Source organism: Ipomoea nil, unplaced genomic scaffold (genome assembly GCF_001879475.1).
Source record: "Ipomoea nil cultivar Tokyo-kokei standard unplaced genomic scaffold, Asagao_1.1 scaffold0276, whole genome shotgun sequence".
NCBI classification, from domain to species: Eukaryota; Viridiplantae; Streptophyta; class Magnoliopsida; order Solanales; family Convolvulaceae; genus Ipomoea; species Ipomoea nil.
The window spans coordinates 5,557,280-5,578,553 of NW_017616704.1; the positions used below are offsets into that span (position 1 = coordinate 5,557,280).

General features: G+C 38.0%; 4 protein-coding genes across 4 annotated transcripts; 3 read left to right on the forward strand and 1 right to left on the reverse strand.

Annotated features, from left to right (window-relative positions):
* Positions 1-438: 438 nt before the first annotated feature.
* LOC109156184 lies at positions 439-5,518 on the forward strand. The gene is made up of 5 exons (XM_019304063.1): positions 439-1,422; positions 1,610-2,115; positions 2,298-3,381; positions 3,491-4,285; positions 4,451-5,518. Exons 1-5 carry the CDS (start codon positions 439-441, stop codon positions 5,516-5,518), a joined length of 4,437 nt encoding a protein of 1,478 aa, XP_019159608.1.
* Positions 5,519-6,195: 677 nt separating this feature from the next.
* LOC109156807 (glucan endo-1,3-beta-glucosidase 8-like) lies at positions 6,196-9,253 on the forward strand. Its single transcript, XM_019304662.1, has 2 exons — positions 6,196-6,767; positions 8,020-9,253. Exons 1-2 carry the CDS (start codon positions 6,442-6,444, stop codon positions 9,122-9,124), a joined length of 1,431 nt encoding a protein of 476 aa, XP_019160207.1. The 5' UTR covers positions 6,196-6,441; the 3' UTR covers positions 9,125-9,253.
* A 1,303-nt stretch (positions 9,254-10,556) lies between these two features.
* LOC109156813 (exportin-2-like) lies at positions 10,557-14,798 on the reverse strand. The gene is made up of 2 exons (XM_019304675.1): positions 11,620-14,798; positions 10,557-10,928 (listed from the first exon to the last, which is right to left on the reverse strand). Exon 1 carries the CDS (start codon positions 14,557-14,559, stop codon positions 11,638-11,640), a length of 2,922 nt encoding a protein of 973 aa, XP_019160220.1. The 5' UTR covers positions 14,560-14,798; the 3' UTR covers positions 10,557-10,928; positions 11,620-11,637.
* Positions 14,799-16,436: 1,638 nt separating this feature from the next.
* LOC109156191 (calpain small subunit 1-like) lies at positions 16,437-17,248 on the forward strand. The gene is made up of 2 exons (XM_019304075.1): positions 16,437-16,721; positions 17,132-17,248. The coding sequence occupies exons 1-2, from the start codon at positions 16,437-16,439 to the stop codon at positions 17,246-17,248; spliced, it is 402 nt and encodes a 133-aa protein (XP_019159620.1).
* The last annotated feature ends 4,026 nt before the right edge of the window (positions 17,249-21,274 follow it).

Here is a 21,274-nt window from a genome sequence, read left to right on the forward strand (position 1 = left end):
AATTTTAAGTTCTTTTTGTCTGCTAAGTTTTTAATAAATAAATCCTTCTAATAATATTTGCTTAGATAACTTAGGAAATGTTTGGTAAACACTAAATTTAAATTTTGGTACACATGCTTTTGAATAAATTTTAAATTTGTAATTATATTCTTATGATCCTTCACCGGTTAGAACTTAGAAGGAGTGGATCTAAGAATTTTTCTAAATGGGGCGAAGTTCAAATGATTCAAGAAAAGTGTTGTAATATATAATATCAATATTAAGGAACAACCAACTAGATTACCTAAATATTAATATTAATATCAATATATAATTAAGTTGATTTATTCACGGATTCTCTCCCTAATTCTAGGGTTTCTCTCTCAAATATTCTCCCTAGAATCTAGGGTTTGGCTTACCTTGCATGCGAACGGCGAACAGACAGCGGGATCTGCAACGATGGATGTTCAGGCGATCATTGCTTCAACTGCGGACATTAGTTTGGAAGAGGAGGAGCAGGGAGTACGGTTCGAAGAGGAGGTTTTCGGTGGTGCGCAACAGGTAGCGGAACGGCGTTCATGGTCATTAGTAGGCCGCTTCCTTACCGACCGGAATTTGAAGGTGGATATAATGAAGCGTGTGATGGCTTCAGTATGGCGTCCGCTTATGGGGATTGAGATTGCAGACGTACTCCCCAATCTGTATCTCTTCACTTTCTTCGACGAGGCGGATATGCGAAGGGTGGTTGATGAGGGCCCTTGGGCGTTCGAAAACGCTACGTTTCTATGCCACGAACTGAAGGCTGATGAAGACCCGACACAGGTGGTGCTAAATACCGTAGAATTCTGGCTGCAGGTTTACGATATTCCCCCGGGTTTCCGTACGGTGAAGGTTCTTGAACGAATTGGAGACTTCGCCGGGGTTTTCTTAAGCTACGATGAGCGAAATTTTCAAAGGCCTTGGACTGCGTTTTACCGGGTACGTATTACTCATGATGTCACTACTCCGTTAAAACGACGTATGAAAATGATCTTAAGGGATGGGACATGGACTTGGATTAATTTTCGTTATGAGAGGTTGCACATGTTTTGCTTTTTTTGTGGTATTATGGGGCATACGGACAAGTTCTGCTTAGCGGCTCGTCGGTCTTTATTAACACCGGAGCAGTTTCCTTTTGGTCCAAGTCTGAGAGCGGGGGGTAACAGTCCGGCAAAGGTGTTGGGCGAGAAGTGGTTTAAGCTGGGGCAAGAGAGGAGGAGGGAGATTGGGTTTGGAGATGGTGGTTCGGGACAGCGTGGTATGGCAGTGGGTGGCCAGGCAGTGGTTGCGGCTGGGGGTAGGGCAGTGGGGTTGGGTGTTGGCGGGCAGAATGTTTCGGGTGAGGGTGGTGGTGGGCAGCCGGGGTTGGTGAGGGAGGAGGGGGTTGAGGGGGAAAATGTGGGGGTAAGAGTGGATCCTAAAAGACGGAGGACGGAGGGTGGATTGGAGGGTATGTGTGTTGATTCTGATGCATCTTGTTTGGCGGAGCCTGGAGTTCAGGCCCGCCAGTCTCAATGAGTACCCTATTTTGGAACTGCCGTGGCTTGGGCAATCCACGGACAGTTCATGAGGTGGTGGGCCTTGTGTCCAGGAAGAAGCCCGAGTTTGTGTTTTTTATGGAGACGATGGTGGGGGGGATCATGCGGAGAGGCTCCGTGTGAAACTGGGGTTTGAGGGGTGTTTTAAGGTGGATAGCGTGAGACGGAAGGGTGGTCTTTGTTTTCTTTGGCGTCGAAATAACTGTGCTAGGCTGTTGAACTATTCCCAGAATCATATTGACTTGGAGGTGTCTTTGCTGAATGGGCGCCCCTGGAGGCTTACGTGTTTTTATGGCTACCCGAATAGGGATAGAAGGAGAGCTTCATGGGATTTCTTAAGGTTACTCAAAGGTGCTCCTGATTTGCCTTGGGTGGTTTTAGGGGATTTCAATGACATTCTTATGAAGTCTGAGAAGAGGGGTAGGTTGCCGCATCCTAATGGTTTGTTGGAGGGGTTTGGGGATGCACTGGATGATTGTGGCCTAATGACTTTACCTATGGTGGGGTACCCATTTACTTGGGAACGCTTCAAGGGGACAGTGGATTGGGTGGAGGAGAGGTTGGATAGGGTGGTGCATGTGCGGACTGGCATGAGCTCTTTGATCGAGCGAGGGTGTTTAATTTACAGACAGACTCGTCGGATCATTCGGCTCTTTTTTTGGATATTTATGGGGTAGCGCCATCTATCCGGTCGCGGGGGTTTAAATTTGAAAATGCTTGGCTTTTGGATGATGGCTGCAGGGCGGTGGTGGAGGATGAGTGGTCTGTTTCGGCTGGGATGGGCCTCCAGGCTAGGCTTGAGTCATGTGGCCGGGGGTTGCGGAGATGTGGGGGAGAGCGTCACCATAGGTTTGGGAAGCGGATTGAGGAGATAAGGAGGGAGATGGGCACTTTACGGGGCAAGTCTGATTCAGGCTCCTTGGCTCGTTTTAGGCTCTTGGATGGCACTCTGGGGTCAGTTCTGGCGCAGGAGGAGGCATTCTGGAAACAACGGGCTAAGCAGCATTGGCTACAGGGGGCTGATAGAAGGAGGAAGAACGGTATTGAGAAACTGAAAGATGAGGGGGGTGCCTGGCATGAGGGTCAGGCTTTGAGTGCTTTGATAGCTGATTATTACAGGAATGTTTTCACTTCAGGGGGAAGTCCGGGGCCTTTTAATCTTGACACATTACATGCCCGTGTTACACCGCAACAGAATGATGATCTATTACGACCTTTTCAGCCGGATGAGGTGCGAGCCGCTTTATTTGCTATGGGGAAGGACAAATCACCGGGACCGGATGGAATGAATCCGGGTTTCTACCAATCCTTCTGGAATGTTGTGGGTAAGGATGTCACTGACTTTGTTATTGATTGTCTATCTTGTGCTTCTTTTCCCCTTGCTTTGAATGATGCCAATATTGTATTGATTCCAAAGAAGTGTAATCCGGAGTCAGTGTCTGACCTAAGGCCTATTGCGTTATGTAATGTTTTATATAAGATTATGGCCAAGATGTTAGCTAACCGAATGAAGCCGCTTCTGGAGGGTTTAATTTCTGACTCACAGAGTGCCTTTCTCCCGGGTAGGCTAATTTCAGACAATATCCTTATTGCTTCCGAGGTTGGTCACTATCTGAGAAGGAAGCAGTTGGGACAGGTCGGATGGGCAGCCCTTAAGCTGGACATGGCTAAGGCGTATGACAGGATGGAGTGGCCTTTTGTTAGGCAGATGCTACTCGGGTTGGGTTTTGATGAGAGGTGGGTGCAGTTGATTATGTTATGTGTCCAGACAGTACGGTATAGAGTCCTGGTGAATGGTTCCCCAACTGATGAGTACCCACAAGGGGTCTAAGGCAGGGTGACCCCCTTTCTCCTTATCTTTTTATAATATGCGCGGAGGGTTTATCTTTGCTGTTACAGGATTCTCAGGCTAAGGGCCTTATTCATGGCTGTAGGGTGGCCCGGGGGCTCCTCCAATATCACACTTGTTTTTTGCAGATGATAGCCTCCTGTTCTTTAAAGCTAATCTGCAGGAATCCTTGGAGGTGAAGAGATGTCTTGGTTTTTATGAGGCTCACTCTGGGCAGGCGGTTAATTTCAATAAGTCAAGTGTCTCTTTCAGCCGTAACACTAGCGGAGATGTCCGGAACCTTGTTGCTCAGACTTTGGGAGTAAGCCATGCTGAGGATTTTGGTAAGTATCTGGGTCTGCCTTCGGTTATTGGAAGAAATAGGAAGGTGGTTTTTGCATATATAGAGCAAAAGTTGAAACAAAGGTTTGGCTCTTGGAACAAGCGTTTGTTATCCAGGGCTGGTAAGGAGGTCTTATTGAAGAGTGTAGCGCAGGCCATGCCTACTTACACCATGAGTATCTTTTTGTTACCTCTAACTTTATGCTCTTCTCTCGAAAGATTAATGAACAGATACTGGTGGGGCCGAAATGACAGGGAGGATGGTATCCACTGGTATGCCTGGGACAGAATGTGTAAGCCTAAGCAGTATGGTGGCATGGGGTTTAAACGCTTGCATCAGTTTAACTTGGCATTGCTAGGTAAGCAGGGGTGGCGGTTGCTGACATGTCCAGACTCTCTTGTAGCCCGGGTCTTTAAGGCAAGGTATTATCCTACTACTTCTTTCTTTGATGCTGTCATAGGAGGCAATCCAAGTTATGTCTGGCGGAGTATAATGGCTAGTCAGGAGCTGGTGAAATCGGGGTGTAAGCGGCGTATTGGTAACGGCAGATCCACGCAGGTCTGGTCCCATCCTTGGCTGCCAGGTACTCAGGGGACTCTTGTACCCGCAAGCCAGTCGGGTATAATTCACAATATGTTGGTCTCGGATCTTATTGATGTTGACTTGTGCTCATGGAATATTCCTTATGTTCAATAATTGTTTGATCCGCATGTTGCGTCTCAGATAGTGCAGTTGCCTGTTAATTTAGTGCATGATGATGTGTGGTACTGGGAAGGAGATTTACGGGGCTGCTATTCGGTAAAGGAGGGTTATAAGCGGCTTGGGGAAATCCATGTACACGGCTCGGCGGTTTGGAACGGAATTTGGAGGCTAAACATACCTCCGAAATGGAAAAATTTAATGTGGAGAGCTCTTTCTAATATTTTGCCCACGCTTGATAATTTAATTAAAAGACGAGTGGATTTATTGAATATTTGCCCTGCTTGTGGTTTGTTAGAAGAGAGTATTATGCATATTTTCTGTACCTGTGAATATGCTTCTCGTGTTTGGATTGCTTCTCAGCTCCCGAAACCCCAGATTAATGGTTCTGATTTTATGCATTGGGCAGAGTTATGGCTGGGTGGTGCGGCTGGTTATTCACGTGAAACACAGGGGATGATGTGCGGTCTCATTCATGAGTTGTGGATGGCTAGGAACTCAACTGTGTGGGAGGCGAAGTTACCTTCCCCTCAGGTGCTGTGCCGGGTCTTTGCAGCGAGATGGGCTGCGTGGAGTGACTGTGTGGCGAATAGTCCAGCGCGGCAACCAAGGCAATTGCACACACCTTCGGCTCAGGGTATTACATGCTGTGTGGATGCTGGTTTTCACGGTCCTGGACATGCCGCTGCTTTTGGCTTCATTGTGAGGGAGAATGGTGTTTTTGTAGCTGCGGTGAATGGCCCGATGGTGTGTCCTTACAACCCCCTTATGGCAGAAACGATGGCGGTGTGCGAAGCTCTATCATGGCTAAAGGATAACGGCTATTCGACGGCTAAAGTTTACAGTGACTCTTCAGTTCTTGTTTCATGTCTATGTAGCAGTAGCTCATTTCGTTCCTATGTTGGTTTTAGTTTGCTTTCATGTTTTCGTTTACTTTCTTCTATGCCTGATTCTCAGATTAGTTTTATTTCTAGGGTCGCGAATCAAGCGGCTCATTCTTTAGCAAAGCATGTAATTGCTAGTTTGTCACGATCCACGTGGAGGAATGTTCCACCTCCATTTATTTTGCCTGATATGGCTAATGAAATATAGTTGGTCTTGGTTTTCAAAAAAAAAAGATTACCTAAATATTTAGATTACCTAAAAGATTCAATTTACCCAACTCTCAAATAAATCATTAATTATTTGATATTATTTTAAGTTAATTATATTAATAATAAATCACAATAAATTTTTGGTGTAAACCACGAGGTGAATTAATACCTGGTTTGTTACGAATCAATAAAAAAAAGTTAATATACAACTAATAATTTTGAAATGTTAATAAAAAATATAAGTGAAGGTTGACAAAATAAGCGTAATCTACAATTCAAATTAATATATTTTTTTCCTGAATAAAATTTTTAAAGAGAAAAATCCAATAATATGTTGGCACGTTAATATTCGGCTCCGTTCCGCGTTTAGTGAGTTTAAACCGTGAAGAATCTAGGATTGTATTGTACAACACATTACACATCATCTACATATACATTTGTACAAACAACGTTGCGGCAGTTGGCTTTGGACTTGAGGTTTCACACCTTTCTACACCTCTCTCACTCACATTTCCTAATCATCAAAACTCTCTTTTTAATCTCTCTGCCTTTTTCTTTCTGGGTTTACTGTCACATTACTGGATTCTGATTCTTGTTGTTGTTCTTCTTCTTCTTCACTCAACTCCTATATATATACTACTGTAATCTCTTTATTTGGGGTTCTATCTTTTTTTCTCCTTGAGCATAAACCCCATTTCAAGAATCACCTTTTCTTGTCTTCTCAGCAAATTAAAGGGTGCATTGCTCTGAAATTAGTTTGTGTAAAAAGTAAAACCCAGAACGAAGAATCACTACTTCTGGGCAATTTCACAGTTTGATAGCAGTGAAAAGATCCGATCGATCGATCTTTATTCCCAGACAGACTTGTATATAGTTTGAATCAACACAAGATCCGTTCTTTTCTAGGAAAAATATAATATAATGTTTAGGATTGGGATTTGTTGTTGTGTATTAGTGGTTTTGTTAAGTAGTGGTGTTGAGGGGTTGGGGGTGAACTGGGGAACCATGGCGAGTCACAAGCTGCCGGCGAAGACGGTGGTGCAGATGCTGAAAGACAATGGGATTGAGAAGGTTAAACTGTTTGATGCGGATCAGTCCACAATGAGTGCTCTTGCAGGGACAGATATTGAAGTCATGGTGGCCATACCTAATGACCAGCTTCTTGCTATGAATGATTATGACAGAGCTAAGGATTGGGTCAAACGCAATGTCACTCGCTATAACTTCAAAGGAGGTGTCAACATCAAGTATGTATATATGCTTCCCCTTTACTTTGTTTGTTTCCCTTTTTGAAATTATTTAGTTGTCATTACCAAGTATTTTACTTGCTTCAAGTGTCTCTGATCTGTGGAATATATATATATTTTACATCAAGTTCTGGGGATTTTATAATTCAAATTAACAAAGACTTATCACCCCACTGCCATTGCCACTCATTGAAGCTTGCTTAAGAGTTCTCTGTGATTGTTTGAATGAATTCAATTCAACTTCTTGTGAATCTTGCACTAGTTATCCATATGAACTTAAAGGGTTGTGTTTCTTTCACTTCATGGTCTGCTTCAATTCATTAGGCTTTATTATATCTATATCTATGACAAACACTTTGCTTTACTGAAAAAAGAAAAAAAGGAAAGAAAAAGTTCATGGGAGTATCTATATATTTTTATGTTTTGTTTTTGTTTGTTGCAAAAAGCCATCCTGGTTGGTTGGTGTTTCTTCATTAAAAAAGAAAGCTATGCAATCCAGTAATATAGTATTTAATGTGTATGCATAATTTGTGGATCTGAGTAGAGGGTTGGGTGCTGTTTATTGGTTTGAAAATTAATTTTGGGATCCCCACATTCCAATGTGCATTGTTCAGTTTCTCTAATCTGAATTTTTTAGGAAATATAACTTAAGACATATACATTATTGCTTCAATTAAGTCTTATTTTGACATCACAAACCAATCACTTCTCTTTCATTTAGATGATAAGTTGAACTATCGGTGGGTGTATATTATATACAAAACTTATTCATATTCGGATATATTACATTATGTGATGATAAAAATTTCGTAGAACTATCTGTTTCGCTTGAGCCTGTAGTATACATAGGTTGAAAACACTAACATTTGGTAAAGTAAAGGAAAGGTGTTATCTAGTGGAGCGGAGCGTTTGTTAATAGTACATTGGCAGCCTTTAGTTTAACAATTGAGGGAGGTAAGAAGTAATCTTATTCTTGTCTTATGTGCTTGCTTGTATTCAAACAATAAAGTTACGAAAAGATTGATTTTTTCCTGTTAATGTGTTGCCTTTAATTTAGAAAACAGCCCCATTCTGTCAGTATCATGTGATCTGTGGGGCCAATGAAACCAATATTTTGTTCTGATTAGAAAGTTATATCTTTAATGGTAATGTTGAAAGTTGAAAGGAAGTAATGGGGCAGTTGTGTTTGCACAATTTTTCAAATATTAAGCATTCAATCTTTTATATAAAACTATTGTAATCTTGCTTGCAGGTATGTTGCAGTTGGTAATGAGCCTTTCCTCACGTCTTATAACAACTCATTCATTAACACAACCTTTCCGGCACTTCAAAACATTCAAAATGCTCTAAATGATGCCGGAGTCGGGGACAACATTAAGGCAACAGTACCGTTAAATGCTGATGTGTACAACTCGCCTGAAGACAATCCTGTACCCTCTGCTGGTAGATTTCGGCAAGATATCGGTCAACAGATGAACCAGATTGTTCAGTTCCTGCACCAGAACAATGCGCCCTTCACGGTAAACATATACCCCTTCTTAAGTTTGTATGCGAACGAACACTTCCCGGTCGACTTTGCGTTCTTCGATGGGGCGGCCAATCCGATAGTGGATAACGGGATCCAATACACTAATGTGTTTGATGCCAACTATGATACTTTAGTTTCGGCCCTAAAGGCAGCTGGGTATGGCGACATGCCGGTTTTGGTTGGGGAAGTGGGATGGCCAACGGAAGGTGACAGGAACGCCAATGTGAACTTGGCCTATAGATTCTACAAAGGACTTTTACCGAGACTAGCGGCCAACAAAGGAACACCCCTTCGGCCCGGATACATGGAGGTATACTTGTTCGGATTGATTGACGAGGATATTAAGAGTATAGCGCCCGGTAACTTTGAGCGCCACTGGGGGATCTTCAGGTACGACGGGCAGCCAAAGTTCCCAATGGACCTTACGGGGCAAGGACAAGACAAACTTCTCGTGGGGGCGCAAGACGTGAAATACCTCGCAAATAAATGGTGTATGCTCAGGCCGGACGCCAAGGACTTGGGCAAACTTGCGGACAACATTAACTACGCCTGCACGTTTTCAGATTGCACGGCGCTTGGATACGGGTCTTCGTGCAACGGGTTGGATGCCAACGGGAATGCATCATACGCATTCAATATGTACTTTCAGGTGCAGAATCAAGATGAGTTCAGCTGCAACTTTCAAGGTCTGGCTATGGTGACTGACCAGAATATATCTCAGGCAAACTGTAACTTTAGCATCCAGATAGCCACCTCCTTCTCACCCGAGTTGTTGTTGCCGGGGATATTGGTGCTTCTAGCAGGCTTTGCAGTTTTGTTGTTATTATGATCATCAATCTCTCTGTAGATACTTCATTCGCAGTACTATAATTTTTTTTAATGGAGTCATTGTATTTCATACTGCTGGGAGTAGATACTGTTGATTATTATTATTAATAAATTATGTTTTTTTTTTTTTTTCGTTGTGAAGTAAATTTTTTGTTTCACCGTGAAGAGCTGTTACAGAGTATTGAGCGGGGAGGAAACAAACCAAGCATGGACTACCCTCTGGAAACTGTCGATCCCACCTAAAGTTAAAAAAAATTTCTGGCAGTTATGTTCAAATTGCCTTCCTACCAATGACAGACTTCGTAAAAAGCATTAACTGCGACATCCAGTGTGTCTTTTGTACCGATGGAACTGAATTTTATCACATCTATTCCTAGACTAGATTGTGCATATGAAAATGCATGTTGGCAAGATCAGGACATCCAACTATAGGGGTATGGAGGTGTTGTATATAGTGATTGGCTCAACCAGCTTATGGATGACTTGGTATGTATGTTCATTATGACCTGCTGGGATATATGGAATCAAAGGAATAAAGTTCTATGGAACAACAAATCTGTCCAATCGTACTCTTCCATGGTTCGAAAGGCACAAAGCTTTCTACAAGACTGGCGAGATGCAAATGAAGATCCTCGCAGTACACAAAAAGCCTCTCAACCGTTCCAAACTACTTGGTCGAAGCCGAAAACCATTATGGGCTTTGGATGGGTCTTAAGAGATGATACCGGCAGCTTCATTGCCGCGAAAGGGGTCCCTTGGAAAGGTTCTAGAGAAGCTGAAGCAATTGCTATTCGGGAAGTCTTGAGTTGGTTAAAAGGTCATAGTTTTGACAATGTGCAAGTGAAAACAGACTCACTGCAAGTTGTTCAAGGCATCAAAGCACCAGATGGGGATTCATCTTTTCATCTTGTTCTCAGGGATATCAAAAACTTGCAGTGTATTTTCTCAAATTTTTGTATCGTTTGCAAAGCAATCCGTGAATTGGACAACTCACGTTATAACTAGGTCATCCATTTCTATGTCTAATTGCTCAGAGTGGTTTTCTAACCCTCCAAACTTCATATGTAAACATCTTGTCTTCTGATCTTTATTAATGATATTAACTTAATTTCTAAAAAAAAAAAAAAAAAAAAAAAAAAAAAAAAAAAAAAAAAAAAAAAGAAAGAAGCTTGTTAGAAATGGGAATGTGTACGCCTTTACCATTTTGGCCTCTGTAATTTAACATTAGCAATATTAGTACAAGGCATCTATCTTTAGAGGGTAAAATGAGAAGTAGGATATCCCAGAGCCCAGAGAGATTCACAAAGGAAAATGCTACTTGGACTCTCTAACTCTACTCCTAACTTTTATTCCCTCACTTAAAACTTTTGATGTAGACATTCTGCATAAGATCGTGTAGATTTTTTCATCACACAAATGTAAAGTGAATGGAATGACAACAAATCCATTTCTCAAAAATATTTGTCCATTCTCATTGACTAAACCACAAAGAAAAATAAGGGAGGGGGGCATACAACAAGGATCAACTCTAAGCAAATGATCCACAGTGAAGCAGTTACCATTTGCTCCGGAAAAGCATGTGCCCCAGACTCATATTCCCAACCCAAAATTGTGGCGCCAAGATACTGCCACCAAGAAAATATGTCGAAAACAACATTATGACCATTCTGATACACCAACTCTGGAACATTCAAGACAATCTAGAAGAGTACGATGTTGATTCTTTGTGACCATTGACTGCAAATGCATCAAAAAAGAGGACCAGACCTCACAATCCGTGACAGCAAATCAAGAAAAATGGCATCCTGAAAGTTGAATCAATGGATAGTTAGGCATAAGAAGAGAGAACAATGGTTGCCAATTTCTTTACAAAAAAAAAAATTAAAAATTGCACCATATGGAAAAAAAGTAGAAGAAATTTGCATCAGGTATGATGACCATCTTACTAAAATACAGGACATATAGAAATAATAGTCAAATAGAAGTCTAAAAGAATTGTGTAAAATAAAGAATGTATAAGAAATGTTCAATAAATTAATCTTCCATATAAGTAAATTTATGAGTAATAGAATTTTACAAATTGGCTACCATATGCATATAAAAATGGAGTTAAACATGGCTGCAGGGGGAAATCTCCTAATTCCTGTTGTTCACCTAGATTTTTCTTCCACAAATGTCAACATATTATCATTGCCCTATTATACAAGATAGAGAATTTAAATAGGCATAACAATCTGGTACAAAGTACCATTTTTAACTGTCATTTATTTCTCTTTAAGGTTGTTTAGCAGGAAGGTAATTTTGAACAATAACATTGGCCAAACCAAGAAAAGGAAAGAAAATGCATGAACTTAATCTAGCAACAGAAATCACTATGATAGAAAACAAACAGTTATCAGATCTTAATCACCATTTAATGCATAGGAAGTGAATCATTAGTTGGATAGTATAACAAGGTAATTATGCAGAGAACTTATATTCCAAGGAAAACCATACCATGGAATGTCTTCAGACTCAAACTATTGACAGATTATAAGAGTTGCAAAGCTGAAGTAATGCCGCCTGATTTCCTGGGAGAAGATTTTCCCTTATAACTTGGGTGTACTGACCAGGGGAACGAGCAGAGAGATTAGCCAATGATGCAACCAAAAATTGCTTTGGATCCTGTATATCAATCAGTGGGTCCTCTTCTCTCTTCCCAGCATTGTATAGATGAACGAAAGCAGCACTATATCCTGTCTCCCCAAAGTCTGGAACTTCAGGCTCCTCTTCTACTCTCTCATCCTCAGGCTTAGAGAGAAGAGTAACTATACTATCCAGCATCTTCCCCCAAAGCCCAGAATCCAATAATGATGGAGATTCACAGATAAGTTTAGTTGAAGCAGCTGCAGTTAATTTGAGCTCAATTGACCCAGTGATTGACTTAAGGTTAGGTACCCAAAATTGTTCCACAATTGTGCGAAATAAATTTGCCTGAACAGCATCAATTGAAGCTGCAAGATTTTGACAGCCATGCTTAATCAGGAAAAGAGACATAAATATCACAAGATTCTTCACAAACTTCACTGTTCTTCTTTCCTGCAGCCGTTTAAATAGGGCAGCCCAAATATGGCCTACGTATGGTGAGACAACATCAAACCCCAGGTTTTCAATGACCGTATTCAGCACATAGAATCCCTGTTCATCAGTGCTTGGAGAAATTATCAGTGTATTAAATATCCCAAGGACACTTGACAACCTGCCCTGCTGATTAAGCTCATTAGGTGCTTTCCGAAGAAATGCCTGGAGCAATCGCACAAGAGCAGGAACATTTGCAGACTTTTTCCAGGAATCAGGTAAAAGGAGAATCTCAAATATCTGCATGTAGTGTTGTGGAATGGGAGGCCTGTTCAACTCAACAAGCTGAGCCAGCAGTTGAAATGCATAAGGGAAGAACTCACTCACATCTCTCTCCAAGATCATCTGGAGGCTAGGGAACAAGCTTTCTTCAAAAGCAGATATAAGAGAAAGATCCCTCTCACAGGCCCTTCTAATAAGAACAGCCACTGATTCAAAGAGGTAGTGGTTGAAAACAGGATTTTTTGGATTCTGACAGACTATGTTCAGGACTTGCGTGAGACCAGCTATGGAAGGTAAAGCAACCTCACGAGAAATTTCTGCAGCACCAAGCACTCGCATAATACACTTCATTATGTATTGATTCTCTTCAGACTCTGGCTTCTTCAAGGCATTAAAAAGATTGGTCATCAACACTAGCAAAAATGGACTGATATCAGATGCTGTATACCTGGCTCTTGCACCATCATCTTTGACCAGCAACAACTTCTCAATGCAACTTGCGGCATAAGAATGAACCACATTGGAGTCTGCACCAAGGAAACGAACAACATCCGGAAGCAGTGCTAATGCAATGGGTTTTGATATCTGATTTCTAAACATAGTAAAGAACTTCAATGCACCCGCCTTCAATATTGGAAAGGCATTCACATCCTGACTTTGGAGCTCTGGAACAATAACAGATGCAAAAAAGTTCTCCACATCTACCAGGTCAGTTGACACTGAAGTTCCACCTGCCTTTTTAATCGCAAGGGAGACAACCAAATAGATAGCACAGTCTTTGAATTTCCAATTTGCAGCAGGATTCTGAGTAAACATGGCTAAACAATTCTTTATCTGAAGGGATACCTTCTCAGTCACTTTTTCCTTATAATAAGTTGCAATTCCCTTAAGTAGTTCACAAGCAATCCTCCTCCTAGTGTCAAGATCACTTCCTTCCATGTCCCTCCTTATGAACTCAACATAATTCATTTCAAACAACTCCTCATCTTCATCCCTAAGCATTACATTAGGAATGACAATACTTTGACAAATCTGTTCTTGAATGTCGTCTCTTGCAAACAATGTGTGATGAACACTAGTGCTAACAATTGTCAAGAACTTGATTGCAGTGACAGTCAGCTGTTCCCGGCTGGAAGATGCCGATGAAGCTACAAGAAGACTCCATACAGCCTCCACAAATCCGCTCAAATACCCTTGAAACAGTTCTTCCTCCTTCTCCATATAAAGGCTAATGTTTTCACAGACAGCAGATCGTAGATCATCAACAACTACAAGCCCATCATTGCTACTATCCTCAAGAGCAGGATACTTCACAGTAAGATATTTCTTAAACTCAACCATCCATTCATTCATATGGTCCTCAAAAAATTCAGGCAACTCTTGAAAATTCAAAGAATAGAATACCCTACAGCACAACTTCTGAGACTCTATGTATGGCTTAAGGGTCGCTGCAGTTGCAGACCCAGAAGCCACAGCCTGATCTATCACATTTGCAGTGCGCTTAAAAACTTCTAACAATGGCTTTGCAAAATTATCAAGGCAGTACTTAAGATCAAGGAGCAACTCATTGGTCTTAAACTGATACTGAAACTTATTAAACAAGGAATTCAGAGAAGCTAATACCCCATTAACAGATGCATAATCATTGGCCTGACTCAACTTGTCAAGACTCAAAACGAGCTCAGGCAACAAAGTCGGCCACGCTTTTGGAAAATCGTGCTTCCCAATCACAGTCAAAGCTTCACTGAGCTGAGACTGTATTCTCGGAGATGCACTAATCATCAACGAAACAATCAAACTTTTGATCTGCTCCTTCTCAGGGTCCGCAATTGGAGCCGGGGTCGGAGCATTAGGTCCAGAAGGAGACGGCGACCATCGAAACTTGAGGTGATTCTTAAAGTTCACAGCGGCCGCTTGTCGGATCTGCTCATCAACCGAAGGCTCAGCCACGAGGCGGAGCACGACGAGGCCATAGTTGAGCTTCTCAGCGGCCTCAGCGAGTCCCGCCTCAGCCTGGCGTCGAGGTTGGGGCATTGGAGATAGTGTGTTCAGGAAGCATTGGGAGAGGAATTGTACAGTTTCAGGGTTCCACTCCATATCAGTTTGAGCTTAAACAGTAAAGTGTATTCCTAGGGTTTTGCAGAGAATTTTCGAAACTGTAGTGAAATCTATAGGTATATAAGAGTGTAGCCAGAAATGGAGTTGAAGGAAATGAGAGAGAATATTGAATTTGTGAAATGGTGTAGATAGAAAGAAAGTACCACTGAGCGATCGATCGGCGCGCTGAGAGAGAGAGAGAGATAGTGGCTGAAGCGTTTGAACAATGTTGTAAAAAAGGAGGGATAATCGAAGGGGGGAAACGCAATTATGGAAAAGGGGCTGGGCCGTAGTGAATAGTACTTTCTTATTGGACTACTATATGGGCTTTATATTATAATAACTAGTATTTGTCCCGTGCGATGCACGAAAAATATGTTATAAAAATATACCTTATACGAGGTTTATTCATATATAAAATTTTTGTTATTTAATAATTATTATGTGTGAATTCCTATGATAAAATTTTGAACATAAATATATTTACAATTAAAATAATATTTAAGGTGGGTGATTACTACAAATCTTAAACTATATTAAAAATTTAGTACATAATATTTAATATTACAAATTTTTAAGAACTTAGTAAACTACAATAGTAATTGAATTACAATTTTAGAGTCACCACGGATCAAAATTTTTAGACCTTTGAGATTTCTAACTCTAGATGTAGCAACATACAATTGACTTTTAAAGACCAAAATCACAATCTTAGTTCGAACATTGATTTTTTCTTCCAAATACTATCAAATTAAATGTGTAATCAATAAAAGATGATAACTAATAATTCAAGAATATAATCTTACTGTTACTAAGCCTACTTCAAGTCAATTAAGTTGGAGAGTGTTGTTGGATAGTATCTGATGAACCCACGAATAATGCATCTTTGTCTTCGTATGCCTCAATATGCACATCAACAATCTTAAATATTAGGCTGCCTAGCTATGTCATATATTAATTTCAAACTTATGAACTTTGGGGTTGCATGCAATAAAAAGTATATTTTAAATATACTAAGGGTACATTATATATGTATGTAAGGTACTTTCAATATAAAAATAATGTATTTTTAATATATTAAAAATGTATTTGATATTCATAATCCATACAATTATGTGGACCATCGTTCACACAATAATTTGTCAGTAGAAATTGAAATATAAATAAATATAATAAATAAATAAATAAATAAATAAATAAATAAATATATATATATATATATATATATATATATATATATATATATATATATATTAGAAACTGTCAGTGAAAATTATTATCATTATTATTATTGTAATTATTATTATTATTATTATTATTATTATTATTATTGTAATTGTTATTATAATTAACAATATTATTACCACTTAATTTTCACAATAACAATATTATTATGCTCTTGTGAAAATTAAATGTTGATTTCACCATTTAATTTTCACAAGACCATATGACTTTATTATATATATAGGGTTAATTAATTAATTAATTAATTAATTAATTAAACAAATAAATAAATAAATATATTTATTTATTTATTTATTTACATTCAAATAGGAACTCTCTCTAGCTATTTTGGCTAGTTTTCTTTCCGCCTTGTTCTCATAACAAGTCTTCTTCTTCCTTGCTTTTCTTCTCCCTTCGTGTGTGTTTCTCTAACAGCACGTTTGGTTCACGGAATGAATTTTGAGGTAATAGGAATGCTAGTCCATAAGGAATGGAATATGCAAGGAATAGATTAGGAACTATATTCTATTGTTTGGTTCACGGAAGGAATAGACTTTAGGAATTATATTACCGTGTTTGGTTGGTTTAAGGAATAGAAATGAAATATGTTTTAAAAGTCATAAATACCCTTATAAAAATATGTGGTGGTGTCGATGGTGGCGATGTTGCTGGTGGTGGTAGTGGCGGCAGCGACGGCGGCGGCAGCGGTGGTAGCGGCAGTGGTGCCGATGCTGGTGGCGGTGGCGGCGGCGGCGGTGGTGGTAGCGGTGGGTGGTGGCGGTGCTGGTGCTGGTGTTGGTGGGGCTGGTGGCGGTGGCAGCAGTGGTGGCGGCGGTGGTGATGGTAGCGACGGTGGTGGCGATGCTGGTGGTATTGGTGGGGTGGTGGTGCTGGTGGCGGTGATAGTGGCGGTGGCAGCGGTGGTGGCGGCGGCGGCGGTGGTAGTGGCGGTGGTGGCGGTGCCGGTGGTGGTGTTGGTGGGGTGGTGGTGCTGGTGGCGGCGGCAATGCTGGTAGCGGTGGTGGCGACGGTGGTGGTGGCTGCGGCGGTGCTGGTGGTGTTGGTGGGGTGCTGGTGGCGGTGGGGGTGGTGGTGCTGGTGGTGGTGACGGGGGTAAAATAGGAAGTAGAAATTTTAGGCTATTCTTGAGAACTCAGTAATAGCCTAATACCAGGGGAGCCCTAGTAATAGCTATCACCTTATTTGGGGGAATGGGGTATTATCGGGAATATTATTCCCGGTAATAGAAGCGGTTACCAAACAAAGGAATATGGATATTACTGGAATGCTATGCCATTCCCGACCTTTTCCGTGAACCAAACGGGCCATAATAGATTTCCAAGTGCAGGAAGCACAAAATCCCCATGCTCCTCCCCCTAGTTCACCAAATATTTCACCTCAACAACCTCCCATATCCCCCCGATCACACTTTACCATAACAACCGCCCTTACTCCAAGACCTTGAACAGGCATGGGCTACTTTATCCATCCACGATTCTGACTTGTTCTTTGATGAGGAGATCAGTCTTGAAGATGAAGGAGATTTTTGTTTTGCTCTTGTGGGCAAGCTTCTCACATACAAGATTATCAAGTTTAACTTTATGAAGGAGACTATTGTGACAACCCAAAATATTTTCTTTCAAAACTCCTATTTTATCCAATTTCAAAATAAAATTATTTATATAATTTTACTCCTACGATAATTTTTTAAATGGTGTGTGAATAAAATATTATAAACTCCTTATTTCAAATGGTTCAACATGAAATATTATATAATTATTTATGGTTTTAAAAGCCTTATTTAAGGGATATATTTATTTTCTAAAATCTTGACCAAAAGTCTATCTGAGAGGAACTTGAGAAATTCATAAACTAGTTTTTAACTCAAATTTGACTTCAAAATGAACCCAACTTATTTATGAAATTTTACATCATACTAGTATTTGCACCCGTGCGATGCACGGAATGGATTTGTTGTAATATATTAAAAAAATATAAATCGATATATATAATTATTTAAATTAGAACATTAAATATTATATAGTGCAGCTAAAGATATAATTTGAATCGTTTATATATTTTGATATTATCATTGCTTGAATTTGTGTAAATAATTGCTCAAATTAATAGCTAATGTCTAGATGTACGCATGCGGTCCTATAATTTTGAAGATGTTATTTATTATTGTTTAGTATTTTCATACATTAGGCAAATGTGCTCGTTCTCTAACAACTCAGTTATAGAAATGAATTGATATCCTTATTCATTTGTATGGAAGATATATCTTTTTGTCTAGATATATAGCAATTTTTTCATTTAAAAAAAAAATTAATATCACCAATTATATTTACACATTATTGAAACCTCTTTGTAGACGACATTGGTAGTGACAACACAATCTTATTCATCTTCGTTTAGAGCTAACATCTTCTCCATCAGGACGGGTTACTTTGGTGAAAATATATAATGGTAGAATATCGCTCAATTAGTTATCCTTTTATCTTTTCAGTCAATTCGTAATATCATATTCATTTCAGCCAATTATTCTTTTTATTTTTATTTTCAGTCAATTAGTCAATTAGAATATCAAATGTAATGATATTTTTACCTAACTTTCGTTCCATTTTTAATTGATGATGTAGATATTATTATTGAAATATTTCCGTTCCATTTTTAATTTACCTTTACTATTGTTTAAAATATGCATTTACTATTGATAATGTAGAATATTATTACTGGAATATTTTTCTCCAATTTTTAATTTCCATTCCATTTTTAATTAAAATGCAATGATTAGAAGAAGATACTTTGGACTTCTCAATATTTGCCCACATTGATTTTTTTTTTTTTTTGGTAAAACCAGGGTTTCCACCGTCGGACACGGTGACTAATCCCTTCGCTAAATTGGAAGCACCTCTTTTGGGTGGGACATCTAGCTTAGAGATTTAAGGCTGCTCCATTCCCAAATCCAAGGATGAGCCCTTGACCTTTGGTTAACGATGGATGAGTTCCTTACACTCAACCACACCCTCCAAGTTACTCTCCTATATTGATGGGCAAGCAATTATGTTTGTAAGAGGAACATTGCTCCTCTTTCCAAACATTTTCAATGTGAGATCAAAATGATCCACATCATTTACAAAGGGAGCCCGTGACTCCCTTTTGTCTTCTTCTTATTATTTTTTTTTTAAATTTTAAATTTATTTTATATATCGTTTTGTTTGGATTATTATTATTATTATTATTATTATTATTATTATTATTATTATTATTATTATTATTATTATTATTATTATTATTATTTGATTATTGACAAATTCGCTATTTTAACAATTTATCTTTAATCAAAACACCAAAAATATTATTTAATAACTAAGTAATTTGCTCAAAACTGCTAAAAACTAAAACAACACATACATTTTGGGTTAATCTTTCCTAACCCCCACTAATAAATAATAATAATAAATAAATAAAACTAAAATAAGAACACAAAGCTAAGGTTTCTTAAATAAGAACATTTTGACTTCTCAATACTTGCCTCATCGATGGGCAAACAATTATGTTTGTACTTCTTATATAGAGGAGCTCAAGAGCTCATCTTTTCAAACATTTTCAATTTGAGATGAAAATGAACCCACATCATTTACAAAGGGAGCCTGTGACTCCCATTTGTTTTATTCTTTTTTTTTTTTTTGTTAATTTTAATTTTATTTTGTATATAGTTTTGTTTGGATTATTATTATTATTATTATTATTATTATTATTATTATTATTATTATTATTATTGTTGTTGTTGTTGTTGTTGTTGTTGTTGTTGTTATTGTTGTTGTTGTTGTAATTTGATTATTTGGCAAATTCACCAAAATTTTAAGAAATTCGTCTGTTTAATATTTTATATTTAATCAAAAAAACTAAAAATATTATTTAATAACTTAGCAATTTGCTCCAAACTGCTAAAAACTAAAACAACACATACATTTTAGGTTAATCTTTCCAAACCCCCACTAATAATAAATAAATAATAAATTAATAAATTAATAAAAACTAAAATAAGAAGACAACGTTGAAGCTTATTAAATAAGAACCTTTTGACTTCTCAATACTTGCCCACATTGATGTGCAAGTAATTATGTTTGTAAGAGGAGTTTTGTTCCTCTTATATAGATGAGCTCTCTCTTTTCAAACATTTTCAATGTGTGATCAAAATGATCCAACATCATTTACAAAAGAAGTCTGTGGCTCCTCTTTTTTTTTTATTTTTTATTTTTTATTTATTTTTTTATTTTTTATATAGTTTTGTTTGGATTATTATTATTATTATTATTATTATTATTATTATTATTATTATTATTATTATTATTATTATTATTATTATTATTATTATTATTATTTGGAGAATTTTCCAAAATTTTAAAAAATTCACCTGTTTAACAACATTTTATATTTAATCAAAACATCAAAAATATTATTTAATAACTTAGCAATTTGCTCCAAACTGCTAAAAACTAAAACAACACATATACATTTTGAGTTAATCTTCGCCAAACCCCCTAATAAATTTATTAAAAAAAAAAAACTAAAATAAGAAGCTACTAAAATAAGGTTTCTTAAATAAGCGCCTTTTGAAACGTTGAACTTCAATAGATTGAGAAAGTTTATATGAACAGATACTACATGTAACACGGTGAATCGAATAGTTATGCTGTGGAACTGTGTCCACTTTGCAATGTGGACACAGTTCTATGTTCATAATTACTGAACTATATGTTCATAATTATAAAGCTAAATATTCATAATCTTTGAACTTCATATTCATAATTATTGAACTCTATATTCACAACTACAAAACTTTATGTTCATAATTACTAAACTATAAGTTCATAATTATAAAGTTATATATTCATAATTTTTAAACTTCATATTCAGAATTATTGAATCTCTATATTCATAATTACATAACTATATATTCATAATTATGTTCACAACACTATGTTCATAATTTTAGAACTATATATTCATAATTATGAGCAATTTTAAAACCGTGTCTACCTTGCTAGGTAGGTGGAGACGATTCCACAACATAATTTGGCGTGTCAATAGTACTCAAAAAATAAAATATTTGCCTTTGGACATCTCAATACTTGTCCACATTGATGGACAAACAATTATATTTGTAAGAGGAGCATTGCTCCTTTTATATATAGGAGCTCAAGATCTCCTTTTCCAAACATTTTCAATGTGGGATCAAAATGATCCAACATCATTTACAAAGGGGAGCCCGTGGCTCCTTTTTGTCTTCTTCTTATTTTTTTGTTTTAATTTTAATTTTATTTTGTATATCGTTTTGTTTGAATGATGATGATGATGATGATGATGATGATTATTATTATTATTATTATTATTATTATTATTATTATTATTATTATTATTATTATTATTATTATTATTATTATTATTATTATTATTATTGTAATAAATGTTTGTATATCGT